The sequence below is a fragment of the Denticeps clupeoides genome, chromosome 1 (assembly GCF_900700375.1).
Source record: "Denticeps clupeoides chromosome 1, fDenClu1.1, whole genome shotgun sequence".
Lineage (NCBI taxonomy): Eukaryota > Metazoa > Chordata > Actinopteri > Clupeiformes > Denticipitidae > Denticeps > Denticeps clupeoides.
The window spans coordinates 16,146,209-16,160,288 of NC_041707.1; the positions used below are offsets into that span (position 1 = coordinate 16,146,209).

A 14,080-nucleotide genomic window follows, 5' to 3' on the forward strand; every position below is an offset into this window, starting at 1 on the left:
CGGTCCTTATAGGGTAACAAGAGTTTTTGAAAAGTGCTAGACTGACAAGTGCTCATATGTTCTTTTTTTATCTAGAAAATGATTTTATGTAGGCAGGGCACTCTTTTTGATGTTATTGGTTCTATTATTAGCAGACTGACCAGCTCAAGAGGCCATCGGAGTATTTATTAGAAACATTTACACTGCACTTTCACCTATGTTCCTCAGCCGTTCCCAATTGTCAAATATTGTCATAAAACAGAAGACTTTCTGCTGTTACAAGCAGATAGCTTACAGGGCTGATCATCTGGTTTCATGCTAAACCTGAATGTTCTAATTCCCTGGGTCTCCTCCCATGATGCTCTTTGTAAATTCTTCAGCGAAATTGCAACATTAGCTGGAAAGTACATCGTTCCATATAACCAGATGACAGGGTGGTAGTAGCCTAGTGGATTTGACACTTGCCTATAAACCAGAAAGTCACACTCCAATTACCACCATTGTGTCCGTGAACAGGACAGTTACCCCTGAGTGTCTCCAGGGGGACTGTCCCTGTAACTACCGATACCATACCATACCATATTTACTTATAAAGCATTTTAACAAAACAAAGGAGCTGACCAAAGGGCTGTACATTAAAAGAAAAAAACAGTTTTAAAATTACCAGGAACAGAATAGACATGGACAAAAAGTTCATTAAAAATAAAGAATAAAAGAAAACATAATATAAGAAAAGTAAGCGTAGACATTGCATCTACAATGGGCTTCAGTAGACTTTCTGTAGATAGACCCTCCACTTGCATCAAAAAGGAGACTCGCCCCATAAAACCACCTCATCCCTCCACCAGAAGCAAGTACTAGATCTGCATTGATAGACCTGTTTGGAACAAATGCACAAATTTCCGCATGTTCTCTTTCACCAGTGAACCACTGTTGTAGTGGCCAAATTTTGTGTCTAACAGGACTGTGCTCAACCATTTCGCCAATGAATCAGATGACCACAAGTCGACCACAAGGTTTGATTCTGAACCCTGTTGCTCCAGTGTGACTGTGACTGTAATAACTCATTGTACATCATTCAGGATGGGAAATTCGGCTCAATAAAACGTGATGAATTGGGATGAATGGATGGTCGCCACAGTCAGGTGGCCATACCCTCCTGTTTTCATACCCTTTTCCCAATTCGGAGGAGCGGTGTTGCTGAGTTGAGCTGTTGGTAAGTCATATCATTACCAACAGAGAGGGATGGTCCAGTACAACTTGGTTATGAAATTCAACCATGGATGGTGTGACGGCACCATCATCACCTTCTACTGTCTACGCTACACAGCTAGGGGGACATCATCCCTGATGGGTGCCCTATACAGTTCTTTTCAAAAGGAAGCATATGAAGACAGTCATACTTTTTCGACATTTAAGGTGTGCCGGATATGACAGGAGGTTTGGGAGGTTGACAGTACAAGGGGCTCTTTAGAGGTGCAAGGCAGTTTGCAAAGCAGAAGTAGCATAGTTTTTATTTGCTGAACACAGTGTCACAATTAATTCACGTAAAAGTAAATCTTTGAATATATTCCTTTAAAAAATGAAAACATTTGGGTCGTGGGCCAGCAACGGTCCAAGTGTGCCAGGCGGCATCTGATGAATGAAGAAGGCCTGTGACGGTTCACAGTGAAAGCGTAAGGCAGGCGCATCCAGTAAAATGGCCAAGACGTGTACGTACACAGCAGGTTTTTCTCGTGATGTGAGAGTTTAAAAATGAAGACATGTTGACGACAGAGAGAGCTACACAACAACAGCAGAACAGGCACAACTGTCAGCTCCTCATTGGCTCGCCAGTGATTTATCAGCACCAGCACAGAGCTGCTGCTATTAGCCCAGCAGCCTGACCCTGCCGTCCCCCCTCCTCGACAAACACATAAAGCTGTCTTGTTTTGTGGAAAGAAAGTGCCGCTCCCCTTTACCAAAGGTTTGTCACAGAGGCATTTAATGGATTTATCTAACTACTCAGCAGGGGCCATCTGTCCTCTCTGCCTGATCGTTGTGACGATTGAGCCGTTCCCTCACAATGCACCCCTGTTTCCAGCCCCCCGTTGTCCCCCACGCCGTGGGCTGACTGGATGCAGGGAGAGCGGCTTGAAGGATGCATGTTCCACCACTCGTCTCTGCTCCGCCTATTCACCATAAATCTGCCCTCATTGGCAATCTGGGAAGCTGCTACTAAAAATCCTGTAACTGCTCCTTCCACTTCCCCAGACAAAAAAAAAATGTCCCCAGGCCTCTTGATGTAAGATTTTATATTCAAATCCCTGAAGTTACAGGGATTTTTATATCGCAACATCTCAGAATCCTAGAAGGACTAATCACAGCTTCAAAAAGCAGACCCCTTAAATGTAGATAAATTGAATGTACCACACACGCACGCACGCACACACACACACACACACACACACACACACATATATATATATATATATATATAATGTGTGTGTGTGGTATATATGTGGTATATATATATATATATATATATATATATATATACACACACACACACACACACACACACACACACACACACACACACACACACACACAATCAATGACACAACTGCGATATACACACTCATATATATATGCTTCAAATATACATTGATATAATATATCAAATGTTTATTTTAAAGAACTTGGTTTTAAATTGGACTGAATGTTCTCTTTGTCACAATTACAAAGTTTTTAACATTACTTACCACCATGCAGCTGCATAATTTTGAAATCTGAGATAAAAGGCAAACTTAAAACAAAAAAGCCCAAGAGATTTGCAAACCCACAGAGCTCTGCCAAGTTTCCAGTTGGGAAATAAAGTTAATGATGTTGCGAGGTGATCTCTTAGAAATGCAACAATAATTAATAAATTAAGCCACTTTTTATTTAAATTATTGTCTTGCATAATAAAGATTAATCAAATGTAATTTATTTCTTTAAAGTGCTGGTATTCATTTCATGAAACGCTTACCTGGGATCAGAGGATCATTTCCTTCACCACAGAGTGGACTGCTGGGTCCATACCCTTCTGCGTTAGAGAGAAACAGCGACGGGCCAAAGCCTGCTGCTGACCATCCTCATTCAGCATCAATTCCCCATACAGGTACACACCCATGGCCTACACACACACACACACACACACACACACAAAAAACACACTCAAACCCATGTACTTACTCCTTTACAGATGTAAACATGTCAACACCATCCAGAAATGTGGCCGCACCCCCTGGTAGATCCATGGTAAATTTTAGTTTGAATGATTTTGTAATAAACACAAAGCCTGAATATAGCAAGGACAGAGATTAACCTGAAACATACAGAAAAGTGGTAGTGGCCTAGAGGGGAAGACACTCGCCTATGAACCACAAGATCCATGTTCAAACCCCACTTACTGTGGGTGTCTGATAAATGTCATAAATGTAAATATTAATATATTGAAGCTTGGTGTTGTACATGTCAAAATACTCCTGTATGACTTGTATTTTTTTAAGCAGCTATTCTGACTAAGGACTCAATTATTCCAATGGTATTTGCCTCGCCTCTCGTGATGAGTAGGAGGCTGCATTCCAGCTCCTCTTATGCCCGGTCACATATGCTTCAGTCAGACAAAAATGTACAAAACAAAATATGACCATAAATCTTTCAGCATCAGCACCTCCGAAATCCAATTAAAACTGCAGGAGGGGAGTGTCGGGTAGTTGTGCAAGTTCTGAATGAGTTAGCAAACTTCATTGCTGAAGCTGGCAAACACTTGCTGATGTTTCAACAGATGAACAGGATGAAGCAATAATGAAATTCTCATGAGCAAAATAATGGATTTTGCACAGGGTTCATATTGTGCCCGTCCCACTCTTCGTCTTTCTTTTGTTGTTTTTTTAAAACCAAAACCTTTGTATTTTTGTCTGATGTGATTTTTTTTTTGTGTGAGTTGAAGCTTTCCTGGTCCTCACCCGATTCAACACTGTCAATCCTGTCAAAGTTGATATTGAGCCTGATTCTCACACTTAGTCCAATGCTTAATCACATGACAAAAGTTGTCTAATATTATATATATATAAAATTATATCTGATTATATTCGTCAGGATTTTGAATGATTTTTCCATGATGCATAAAACTAATTACACAATAGTATACAGAGGGAGCCACAATGTTAAACTTAAACTTAAACAATTGTATCTGAAATAAATGTTGTATTTCAAACGTGCACTACAGTAGAAAAATGCCACATACAAACACACCACACAAATCAGACACACCATATTCAAGTCATGTCCCACCAACACACTCAAGATAATTTGTCAGGACCCTGTAGATTTACCCATGCATCCACGTGAAGGACCGCCTCCTCCGTACACCCCCAAAGGCCACATCAGTTCAGGGAAAGACACTTGTCTTACACCGACACACAACAGATCATTTGTCAAATTTGTTTCTGCCTCTCTGCAACCTCTTACGAGTGATCATCTTTAGCCCCGCCCCAAATAAAGGACTATCAGACTTTTAAAAATCTTTTTTTCATTTCTGAAATGTCCTTCACAAAGAAATACGTAATTCATGGAAGAAGTTCGAAAATGTCTACTGATTAATCACCACAATATGTGCTGCATGTGTGTTTTATGTACCTGGTCATCAATTAGAAAACGCTCCACATCTTTGTATGCAGCACTATGTTTATGCTTCACTACCAGCTCACACCAGCGATGCTTAACCTGGAAACACACCGAGAAACAAAGTGCAGGTTACTTCCTGGCATCCATCACATTCAGATCAACAATGTCATACAACACAGTGTGCGCAGTGGTGCTGTGAGCATGTGCGTGTGGTACAAGCGTGCGCGCGTGTGCCGGCACGCTGCTGATCTCTGTGTTTGGTGAGCTGATGTGCCTGAGTGGTTCAATAGAAGCTCTGTTCTGCTGTAGCCCCCAGAGAGCTGAGAGACTGGCTCTGTCTGCCCCCAGCATTCCCTCCGATTCCCTCATTCTCGCTCACTTATTATAATCATACACAACTCAACAAAGGATTTTATTAATTTAGTTGAATATGTTTCTTATCCGCTCTGATAACACCAGCCAGAGGGGCAGGATGCAGTCACATCCAGACGGCCTGAAAGCCCAGCACCTGCATGTGGAGGTGCGTCATGCCGCTGGGCGTTATCTTTCAATGCCGGCTGTGATGGGGAGAGATAGCGATTTGCCTCTAAATATTTTCAATATGCACTGCCTTTGTGGGAAAGGCTTAGGGGTTAGTTCACTTCCTATTTAGTTAAAGCTGAACATGAGCTTATGGGAGCATGTGACACCATAGGTAAGGAGATCCCGAACTGGTGATTAATAAGGTTAATGTGGAGTTTAAACGCAGGGTTTAAACTTTGAGGTATAAAAACCTCATTATCAGTGATGCATTTTTTAAAGAGCCATTTGATCTCTGAATTAATATTGCTCTCTACACTCAGCGCAGTGCTCAATATATCAGTATTGGGATAAGTTGTTATTGGGCTCTAAGGACTAAGGGCACTAAGTTCAGTATCAATATTTAATTTTAAGGAGGCTTCATACTCCCCAACAGGGCAGTGGTGGCCTAGCGGTTAAGGAAGTGGCCCCGTAATCAGAAGGTTGCGGGTTCGAATCCCGATCCGCCAAGGAACCATTGAGGTGCTACTGAGCAAAGCACCGTCCCCACACACTGCTCCCCGGGTGCCTGTCATGGCTGCCCACTGCTCACTCAGGGTGATGGGTAAATGCAGAGGACGAATTAACCATGTGCTGTGCTGTTCTGCATCACATGTGACAATCACTGAACTTTCTTTAAAAAAAAAATTTAGATTTTGATGATGAAGCCCCTGATAAAATACTAAATAATGCCTTTTTAGCTGGTCTGATCAGCGATGGTCACACCTGCTGCTTTAATCTGGTTTTAGCTGGTATCACACCTTAACCTGGTCCAACTACCTGGTCTCCCTGCTTTACCATGTTAAGATGGTCATGCTGTTCTTTTTAATCAGTAGGAGATTCACACTCTCCCTGTGATTTGCTGAGAGGCTTTCAAGGAGTTCTGACATCACACAGGACTAACAGGCTCTGTAAATATCATTATCACGCCTTATTTACCTTGTTTACCATTCACAGCCCAAAGTCACAAGCATCTGCTACTAACTTGGCTGCTGACATAACGTTGTTGCGTAGCAACCCCAGCAACAGATGATTCGAGTGTTTTCAATGAGGATATTAAAACTACAGTTTTGCTAACTTTACTGTTCCAACAGTGATTCAGTGGTGTAGGTGGAACACAACTCTCTCTTGTCTTTATTCTTCAAATATGATGGCACAACACAAAATGACCTTGGTATCAGGGTGTAGAGTGGCACAGTCCTACATCGCATCAAGACATTGCAACCCTGCTGGTGAACTGCTTGTGGTCACTGTGATTAAGAAACAGTGTTGTATCCAGACACAAACCTGGACCACACACACACACTAGTAGGCTGGCCCTGTGTGGGGTAAGGGTATGCGAGGTCACTTCCTCCAGAACAGAGATCTCCTCAGTCAGGAGGAGAAGGAACCTGCTGTGAGCTCAGAGAAACACCCAGAGCAAAGAAAGCCTTCAGCCCTTCAGTTGCAACAGCAGGCTAGCTCTCATGCATACATACACACACACACACACACACACACACAAACACACACAAACACAGACAGACACACATGCAGGATGACCCAGAGAGGACAGGAAATGGCCTTTAAAGGCTACTGGATAATGTGCATAAGGGGCCACTGTACACTGTGTGTGTGTTTGTGAGGTTGGGGGGACATACAAGTACACACTTGGTGTAATAAATTGAGGAATGTTGCGTGTAATTACGCGTCTCCTATTAGAGCAGAGAAACATGAGGGAAACGACAGAAAGCGAGAGTGAAAGAGAGAGTGAGAGAGGGAGGGAGACCTGCAGCTGCCAACCCCCAGGGTTCTCCCCAGGAAGGCAGCTCAGCATCCCACAGCTGTTGGTACCAGCACAGGACGGAAGGGCACCAAGAGAATCTACGTGCGCACACATGCACATGATCACACACACACGGACAGTTCTAATCTCAACTTTACTAACCAAATGGTCACCTAATTACGTTTAATTAGTGAAGACTAGTACAAGGTACAAGGTCTTCAGGTTATATGCATATATATCCATCAAATATCCATATATGTATCACATTAACACATCATACCACAAAAAAGAAAAAAAATAACTTTCATAAATGTCTGTGTGTTTTATTTTTTTATATGTGTATCTGTTGTTTACCTCTGCATCCTGTGCGTTCAGAGTGTAGGTCCTCTCTAGAGTCCGAAGTGAAGACACACTCATCTTCTCCTCTTGTAGCAGTAGTTCCAAAAACAACACCTTCTGATCTGGGCTCATCTGGAAGTGCATACAACACACATAATCCACAATGCGCACACATATGCCTATATACACATGCACTCATACAAATCCACGCACGCATACACAGATACACACATTGCTGCCATTTGCTCAAAATAAACCTTTACATTCATGTAATATTCATATTCATTGCAATGCAGTGGATATAGCAATAACACTGTTATAGTGAAAATATTTGTGACTAATTTTCTTCCTGAATGCCCAGCTTCTGCAAATTCGTAAGTAATGAAATAATTATAGTTCAACGTTAATATAGCTGATTATAGTTCAACGTTAATGTATCTCGATAGAAATAGTTTGACCCCACTTTCTATACATGAGTCAAGGGTTAACAGGACTGACATGACTAAGCATGATACTGACAACTCATGTTTATGCCATGTTCATGACATAATAGAAATCATAATCAACATTGCGATTTGACTGTAGGTCATATAGACCAGTGTGTATAGTGTGCATGTGTGTGTACAAGAATAATAGAGTGGGGGAGAGGGAAAAGAGCGATGAGCCAGTAAAGGAGAGACGCCAGAAGGGGAGGTGAATGATGGGAAAAGGAGATGGGCTGTGGCACAGCGGCTATTATTACCACATTATCACATCAGCCTCCTCCCTCTGCTCTCAGTCATGCCACTTCCTTCCATCCCTTGCTGCCCCCACACTGCCCTGCCTCTGTCCAGTGACATCACCTCGCTCTCTGCGGCCTGTCAGGCGCCGACTTCCACCATTGTGTGCAGGGAGCATCCATGTGATATAACCTGATATGTTTGCGTCAGTGCATGTGTGTGTGGAGGGTGTTTGTTCGGATCTTTTTTGCCTGACATTTGACCTCCTATCAGAAGCCTCCAAAAAGCAGTATTCACTCTTATTATTTAAGAGCCAGGTGGATATACCATACATCCCCCACACACACATAAATCAAATATGAAATGCATATTAAAGCACTAGGCAAAATAATCCTATACTCTTTTGTCAATTTGTTGCAAATAAGCAGGTGTGAGAAGAGTACTCCCATAAGCCACTTTAATCTGATATCCTCATGCCGCAGGGCCGTCTGGGGGAAAAAAGGGGACAGAGAGGGGTATGTGCTGTCCTACAGTTGAACTTGGTACTGCTGACCTTTGCCAGCTGCATTTATGTCCTGAAACTTCCCATCACGGGTGTACAAAAAGATAAAGCTGGAATATGCTTAAAACAGTTTCAAACAAATAGGAACACCCCTTAATCTATTCCTTTTTTTTGGCCACTTTCCTTTTTCACAAATATCAAATGTTTCCATTGCTCAGACTAAAGAACCAGCATTAGAGGCTTTATGAGGTTAAGGCAGAAATGTTCCCTCATGTTGTGTCTAGATGGTTCTAGTGGTGGGCCTACGTAAGACACTGAAACAAAACATTCCTAAAAGTTATCCATCATATATGTTCAACCAGATATGGTCACTAAAGTTTATGCATATGATTTACATCATTTTCAGCTGTCAACCGTTCCATACTCATAAACAATTCAGTCACATACTTCTGGAACACAATGTTTCCATCACAGGATGAAGGTGATGCATTTGCACTGATCTGATGGGGTTCATCTCTCCTTGGGGACAACTGAACTTAAACCATGCCAGAAGAACAGGAATGTGGGCCAGGTTTTGACCCTCTACCAGACTCTGGAGAGGGCATGGGAGTTTGCCAGCCTAGTGTTTTGTAGACATGGACAAGGTTTACAGCTACAGACCCCAAGGGTATCCCATTGGAGGTGCTGTGAAAGTATGGGTGTTGGGATCACTGCTGTGGGCCACTCAGTCCCTGAACGCTCAAAGTGAACTCTTTGTTCGTGTAGGTCAGGCCTGTACACAGTGAGTGTCAGACTCTGACAAGGGTGTACATTGTGTGCCCCTTCCTGTTTGTTATTCATGGGAAGAATATAAAGCTGCAGTCTGGTTCAGAAGGGCGATTAGGGCTTTTTGTACATGATGCACTTTTGGCCTTCATCCTTTGACCTTGAGGATGCACCAGGGTTGGTGCAGTTGGGCATGACACCTGTAGGTGAGAGATAATATTCACCGGTTGGAGGACCTCAGGGTCTGACTGGTGTGGTAGCTACAGAAATGGTCATAATTCTTGTATAATTCTTGGACTCTTAACAAAATCTGCCATGAAATCCACAGTATGGAGAAGCTCATGTTGTGAAAGGAACAAGATCAATTCCATGAGCATACATTTGAGGCAGGACATGGGGCAGTGGTGGCAAGTGGGTGGGGGGGTGGGGGGGTGACCCACAATCGGAAGATTGCCCGAATCACCAAGATGGCACTGAGGTGGCACTGAGCAAAGTACTGTCCACGAGCGCCTTCATGACTGCCCACTGCTCCCTCATGGGATGGGTTAAATGCAGAGACAACATGTCACTGGGTGCGCTGGGTGCTGTGCTGTAGTGTGTCACATGTGACAAATGATCACTTTTTGATCAATTTTCACTTCACTTCCTCTTTAAATTTAAAGTGTATATCAGTGGCTTGGAGACAGGAAAAGTTGGATACCAGCTGGTTGTTTTGCCAGTATAAACAGTGACAACATCAGTGGGCGTGTCTTTCTGCTGACAGGATGCCAGTATGATCAACCTTGCTAATACTGCTTACTGTCATTGTGTCATCAGCAGTCTCTGATGATATATCACTGATTGCAATAATTATTATTAAGTAACTTTTGAGAGAAGGATGGATGATTGAAGGATGGAAAAATAGAATGGACAGTTGTGTCTTTACACTTTCAAAATATACCATTTTATGTAACTGGAATAGGAAGATTTACAGTGTTGAATAAAAAAAAAAATCCTTTCAGCATTTTATGGTTCATTCAAAATTTCTTCAGGGCATAAGGGAACAGCCTGATATCCAGCAATTGTTCCCATATTTCCATGGCAACGTCACTGAATACTCAAATTAGCAACCTGAGATTTCTGAGTGTTCAGTGTGAGGAGGGGGGCATGTATTCACTAGGGAACACTTATCAAAAAGAGAACACACTTTTAATGTGACAGAGTTTTCTGGTCCTTTTATTCTCCGTGGTCCTCATTTATCACTACTAGAATAAGTTCTAGATATGACCTGTGCAACAAAATTTTACAACAGCATTTGTCTGTAGTCATCATGGTTTGGCCTCTGGAAATATGAGTATGAAAGTGGACAGATGGTTGGTGTGGGAATGTGCTTGAGCAGAGGCTTACTGGATTATATGTGTGGTGTGTATAAGAATGCCTGTTTCCCTTTAGTTAAATGTAGGTAGAATCATTGTAGTTTTATGCATCAAACTCTCATCCTATTTTTTTGCATTTCTGAAGCAACATGAATAAAACAACATGAGTAATTGTTCGTTCTAACTATCATTCATATGTGCATTTGAGCGTGAAGCAGAAGTGTGATCACATCACGTTCACTTGCATGAGTTTAATGGCAAAATGCAATAGTTTTATAATTAACATTGACAATTAAAAGTCTAGGAACAAATTGGCATAGAATTATAAAAAGCAGCAGAAAAACGGTAATGTAGACTGAATCAAGACACATTTTTGTAGAGAGATCATTTTTGTGCACTGAATATGTATGATTATTATTTACATTACATCCCAAACCCAATTCCTTCCAAGGAACTGTAAAGCAATCATTCTCAACCCAGTCCTTGGGGCTCACCAGCCAATTTAGATTTGTGTTCTGCTACCATCAAGCAAAGAGACAGTCATTGACTACCTTGGATAGAAGTACTTGGAACACAACGGAAAAAAAAAACAAGAGTCCCAACTATTGGGTTGCAAGCAAAAGTGGTTTTTCAGTTGTTCAAGATTTTAGCAATTAGCATTAATCTCAACATGCACATGATCAGTCATGGCTTCCTTGGCATTGTGCTGTTTAATATAAAAAGGATATATATTAAAGGTTCATCTTTGTCAACACCTCAATCAAGAATTCCCTGTCACTCCCAAGCCACATGTGAAGGACTTCATCACTCTGCTTTGACCTCAGTTTCCTCCGAGATCTCCTCCTGGTTTTGTATGGAAGAGCAATCATGCCAACTGGTGTTAACTGATCTTGGATTATAATAAACACTCACTCCAATGGTCTCTAACAAGGTCATTTAATTTTGGCCATGGTTTAAATGTGGCTTGATGTTAGTGCTGCACGATTAATCTAATTGCAATCGTAATCGCGATGTCAGTCTGTGCGATTACATGAACGCAAACAGCTGCGATTTAAATGATTAGTAAATGGATTGGATCGGCGACATATCCGATCCATTCTCTCATTCTCTCAAAGTTTGCGAGCTGACTGAAGTTTCACTTCAGGCGGATGTGACGTTTTTGGTCACATGACTTTCAATTCGGAGACATATGGTTAGACGCCACATGACGTGCTGCATCGTACGTCAACGTCGCCGCCATAGGCTCTGCTGTGCCGTGAAGCATATACATGTCTAGGGAGAGAAGTGCATAAAAATGCATCACTCTTGTGCTGCTTGGGGCTGTACAAACCGCAGTACGCTCCAAACCTGGACAATTGTTTTGAATTATAAAATCCTGTTTTTATTTATAAGTCTTAACCTTAGCTAAGCTAGCGAAGCTATGCATTCCTGTGTTCAAGTCAGCCTCCAAACAATGTTTTGGCTAAACGTAGGCATTAACTATTTAGACTGTTCTTAGCTGTTTAGTTAACATTTCTCAAACTTTGAAGGTTTCCTAAAGAAATTCACCTCAGTTTACAAATCTTAACCTTAGCTAAGCTAGCAAAGCTAAGCATCCCTGTGTTCAAGTCAGCCTCCAAACAACGTTTTGGTTAAATGTAAGAACTATAATACGGGATTTTATAATGGTCAAATATAATCAAAACAGTTGTTTAGCCTTACCAGGGTTTGTCGTTCGAAAGAAATCACAAAAAACTTTACATTAATTTAATTTTGTAGAATATTGTATTTTGAAAGCACTGGGCATTTCAGGTTGTTACAAGTAGTTTGTATGTTTCACTTTGAAATTAAACATTTCACTATTAGTATGTGACTTTTCATTGATATACAAGCAAGTGTCCTTTATCATATCGCAATCGCATATTGCAATATTAATCTCAATAATCGCAATATGTCTTTTTCCCCAAATCGTGCAGCCGTACTTGATGTATTCCAAAAACATTGTCATGAAGCTTAAACACCAGCTCAGACCAGAAGCCGTTTTTCTGTTACCTTACAGTACTGAATTTTCATACTCAACTGTCATTTCAAAAATCATTTTGAAAATATAGACTAACAAAATAATGTTGTCATATAATAACAAAATTATGAGGCTATAATTTCATTAGGATTACAATCACATGTTCCCATCCATAGTGGCATGTAGTCAGCACCTGTATTTGCTGCAAGAGTGACTACAGGGATCTCGGCTTCCCCAAGTGCTGGGCACAGGAAGCGTTCAATAAAAAATACCGGGGGAAAATGGATCTCTGTAGTTTTCTGAGCTTTCATTTCCTCAACATGGATGAGACAGTGAAAAAGCTAAAAATTAATGACGCCGTTTTACGCTCTTACTAAACATTACAAGAGTGTAAAAACCTACAAACATGCACAGCTTGGGTATTTTTTGAGGTCTGAAATCAAAGCTGCACACATTAATCCAGGTCACAGACATTAAAATTTTAGCATGACACTCACTGAAGGCACAGATATAAAATCAAGCACTGACGCATTTACTCGGGATGGATCTTACTGACTGCTATACAGTGCTTAAGACAGAATTGTGCTCATCAGGTCTTCATTTTCCTTTTTCACTCTTTAGAATTGTTTATCCTCATCAGTTCCACAATTGTGTAAATTGGCTGTATTGTCTTTTTTTCCTTTACATCCACACCTTATTCATACTATTGTCATCTTCAGCAAACCTCACCCTTCTCAAGAACACTGACATTCAAAACCTTCTTTTGAAGGATAACATATTTAACATCAACCCTAAACTTTACAAATGGTTGCTATCTACATGTCGCTATCTACAGTTCATAGTGCTAGAGCACCCTCCATTAAATCAGTCATAAATAAAGCTGAACCTTCTTTTCTGCCATGTACCCTGACACAACAAGCTTAAAAGAAATATTATGATGTACAAAGTATCAGATATCTGTGCAGGTCTTCCTTTCATAGGTTGTAGTCACTATATTCTAATTGTCTGGTGGTCTGTTAATCTGAGCTTTGGGGGTAGGATAAATAAAGGGTTAAATGTGAATGTGAAGTTCACTTGGGCTCATCCCATTTCACTTACGCAAAATGTAACACAATCCATGTGTTTGGGCAGGTCTGTCAGCCCCGGAGCTGGTACCTGTTGGCACCCAGGCAGTGTTCTAGATACACCGCCTGCATACAGAGTCTGATGGGTGGGCCTAAGATCAGATAACCCACGTCCTCACAACACTGACTTTCAAGACAATGCTATGGGCCTTCTGAAAAAGAAATGAAGCCCAGTTGCCTCCTGATCCCAACAGCACTGCTGAAGCTTCATGAATATAAGAATTTGCAATTCTGATCTCTGTTTGACCAAACCAAATTTTTGGAATAATTTGTAGTATAACTCCACTCCACTCCAACAGTGGTTTATTTCTACAATGCCAAT

At 41.3% G+C, this 14,080-nt stretch overlaps 1 protein-coding gene across 10 annotated transcripts in view; it reads right to left on the reverse strand.

Moving 5' to 3' along the window:
• aopep (aminopeptidase O (putative)) overlaps positions 1 to 14,080 on the reverse strand; it is a 45,775-nt gene that overhangs the window by 3,896 nt on the left and 27,799 nt on the right. For 8 of the 10 annotated variants that reach the window (XM_028972814.1, XM_028972807.1, XM_028972773.1 and 5 more), the window contains 3 exons: positions 7,310 to 7,426; positions 4,645 to 4,731; positions 2,990 to 3,136 (listed from right to left, as the gene is read on the reverse strand). In XM_028972814.1, coding sequence (XP_028828647.1) covers positions 2,996 to 3,136; positions 4,645 to 4,731; positions 7,310 to 7,426 — 345 coding nt within the window. In that variant the 3' untranslated portion in view covers positions 2,990 to 2,995. The remainder of the gene's footprint in view (positions 1 to 2,989; positions 3,137 to 4,644; positions 4,732 to 7,309; positions 7,427 to 14,080) is intronic. The other 2 variants (XM_028972833.1, XM_028972842.1) reach the window with 2 other exon arrangements.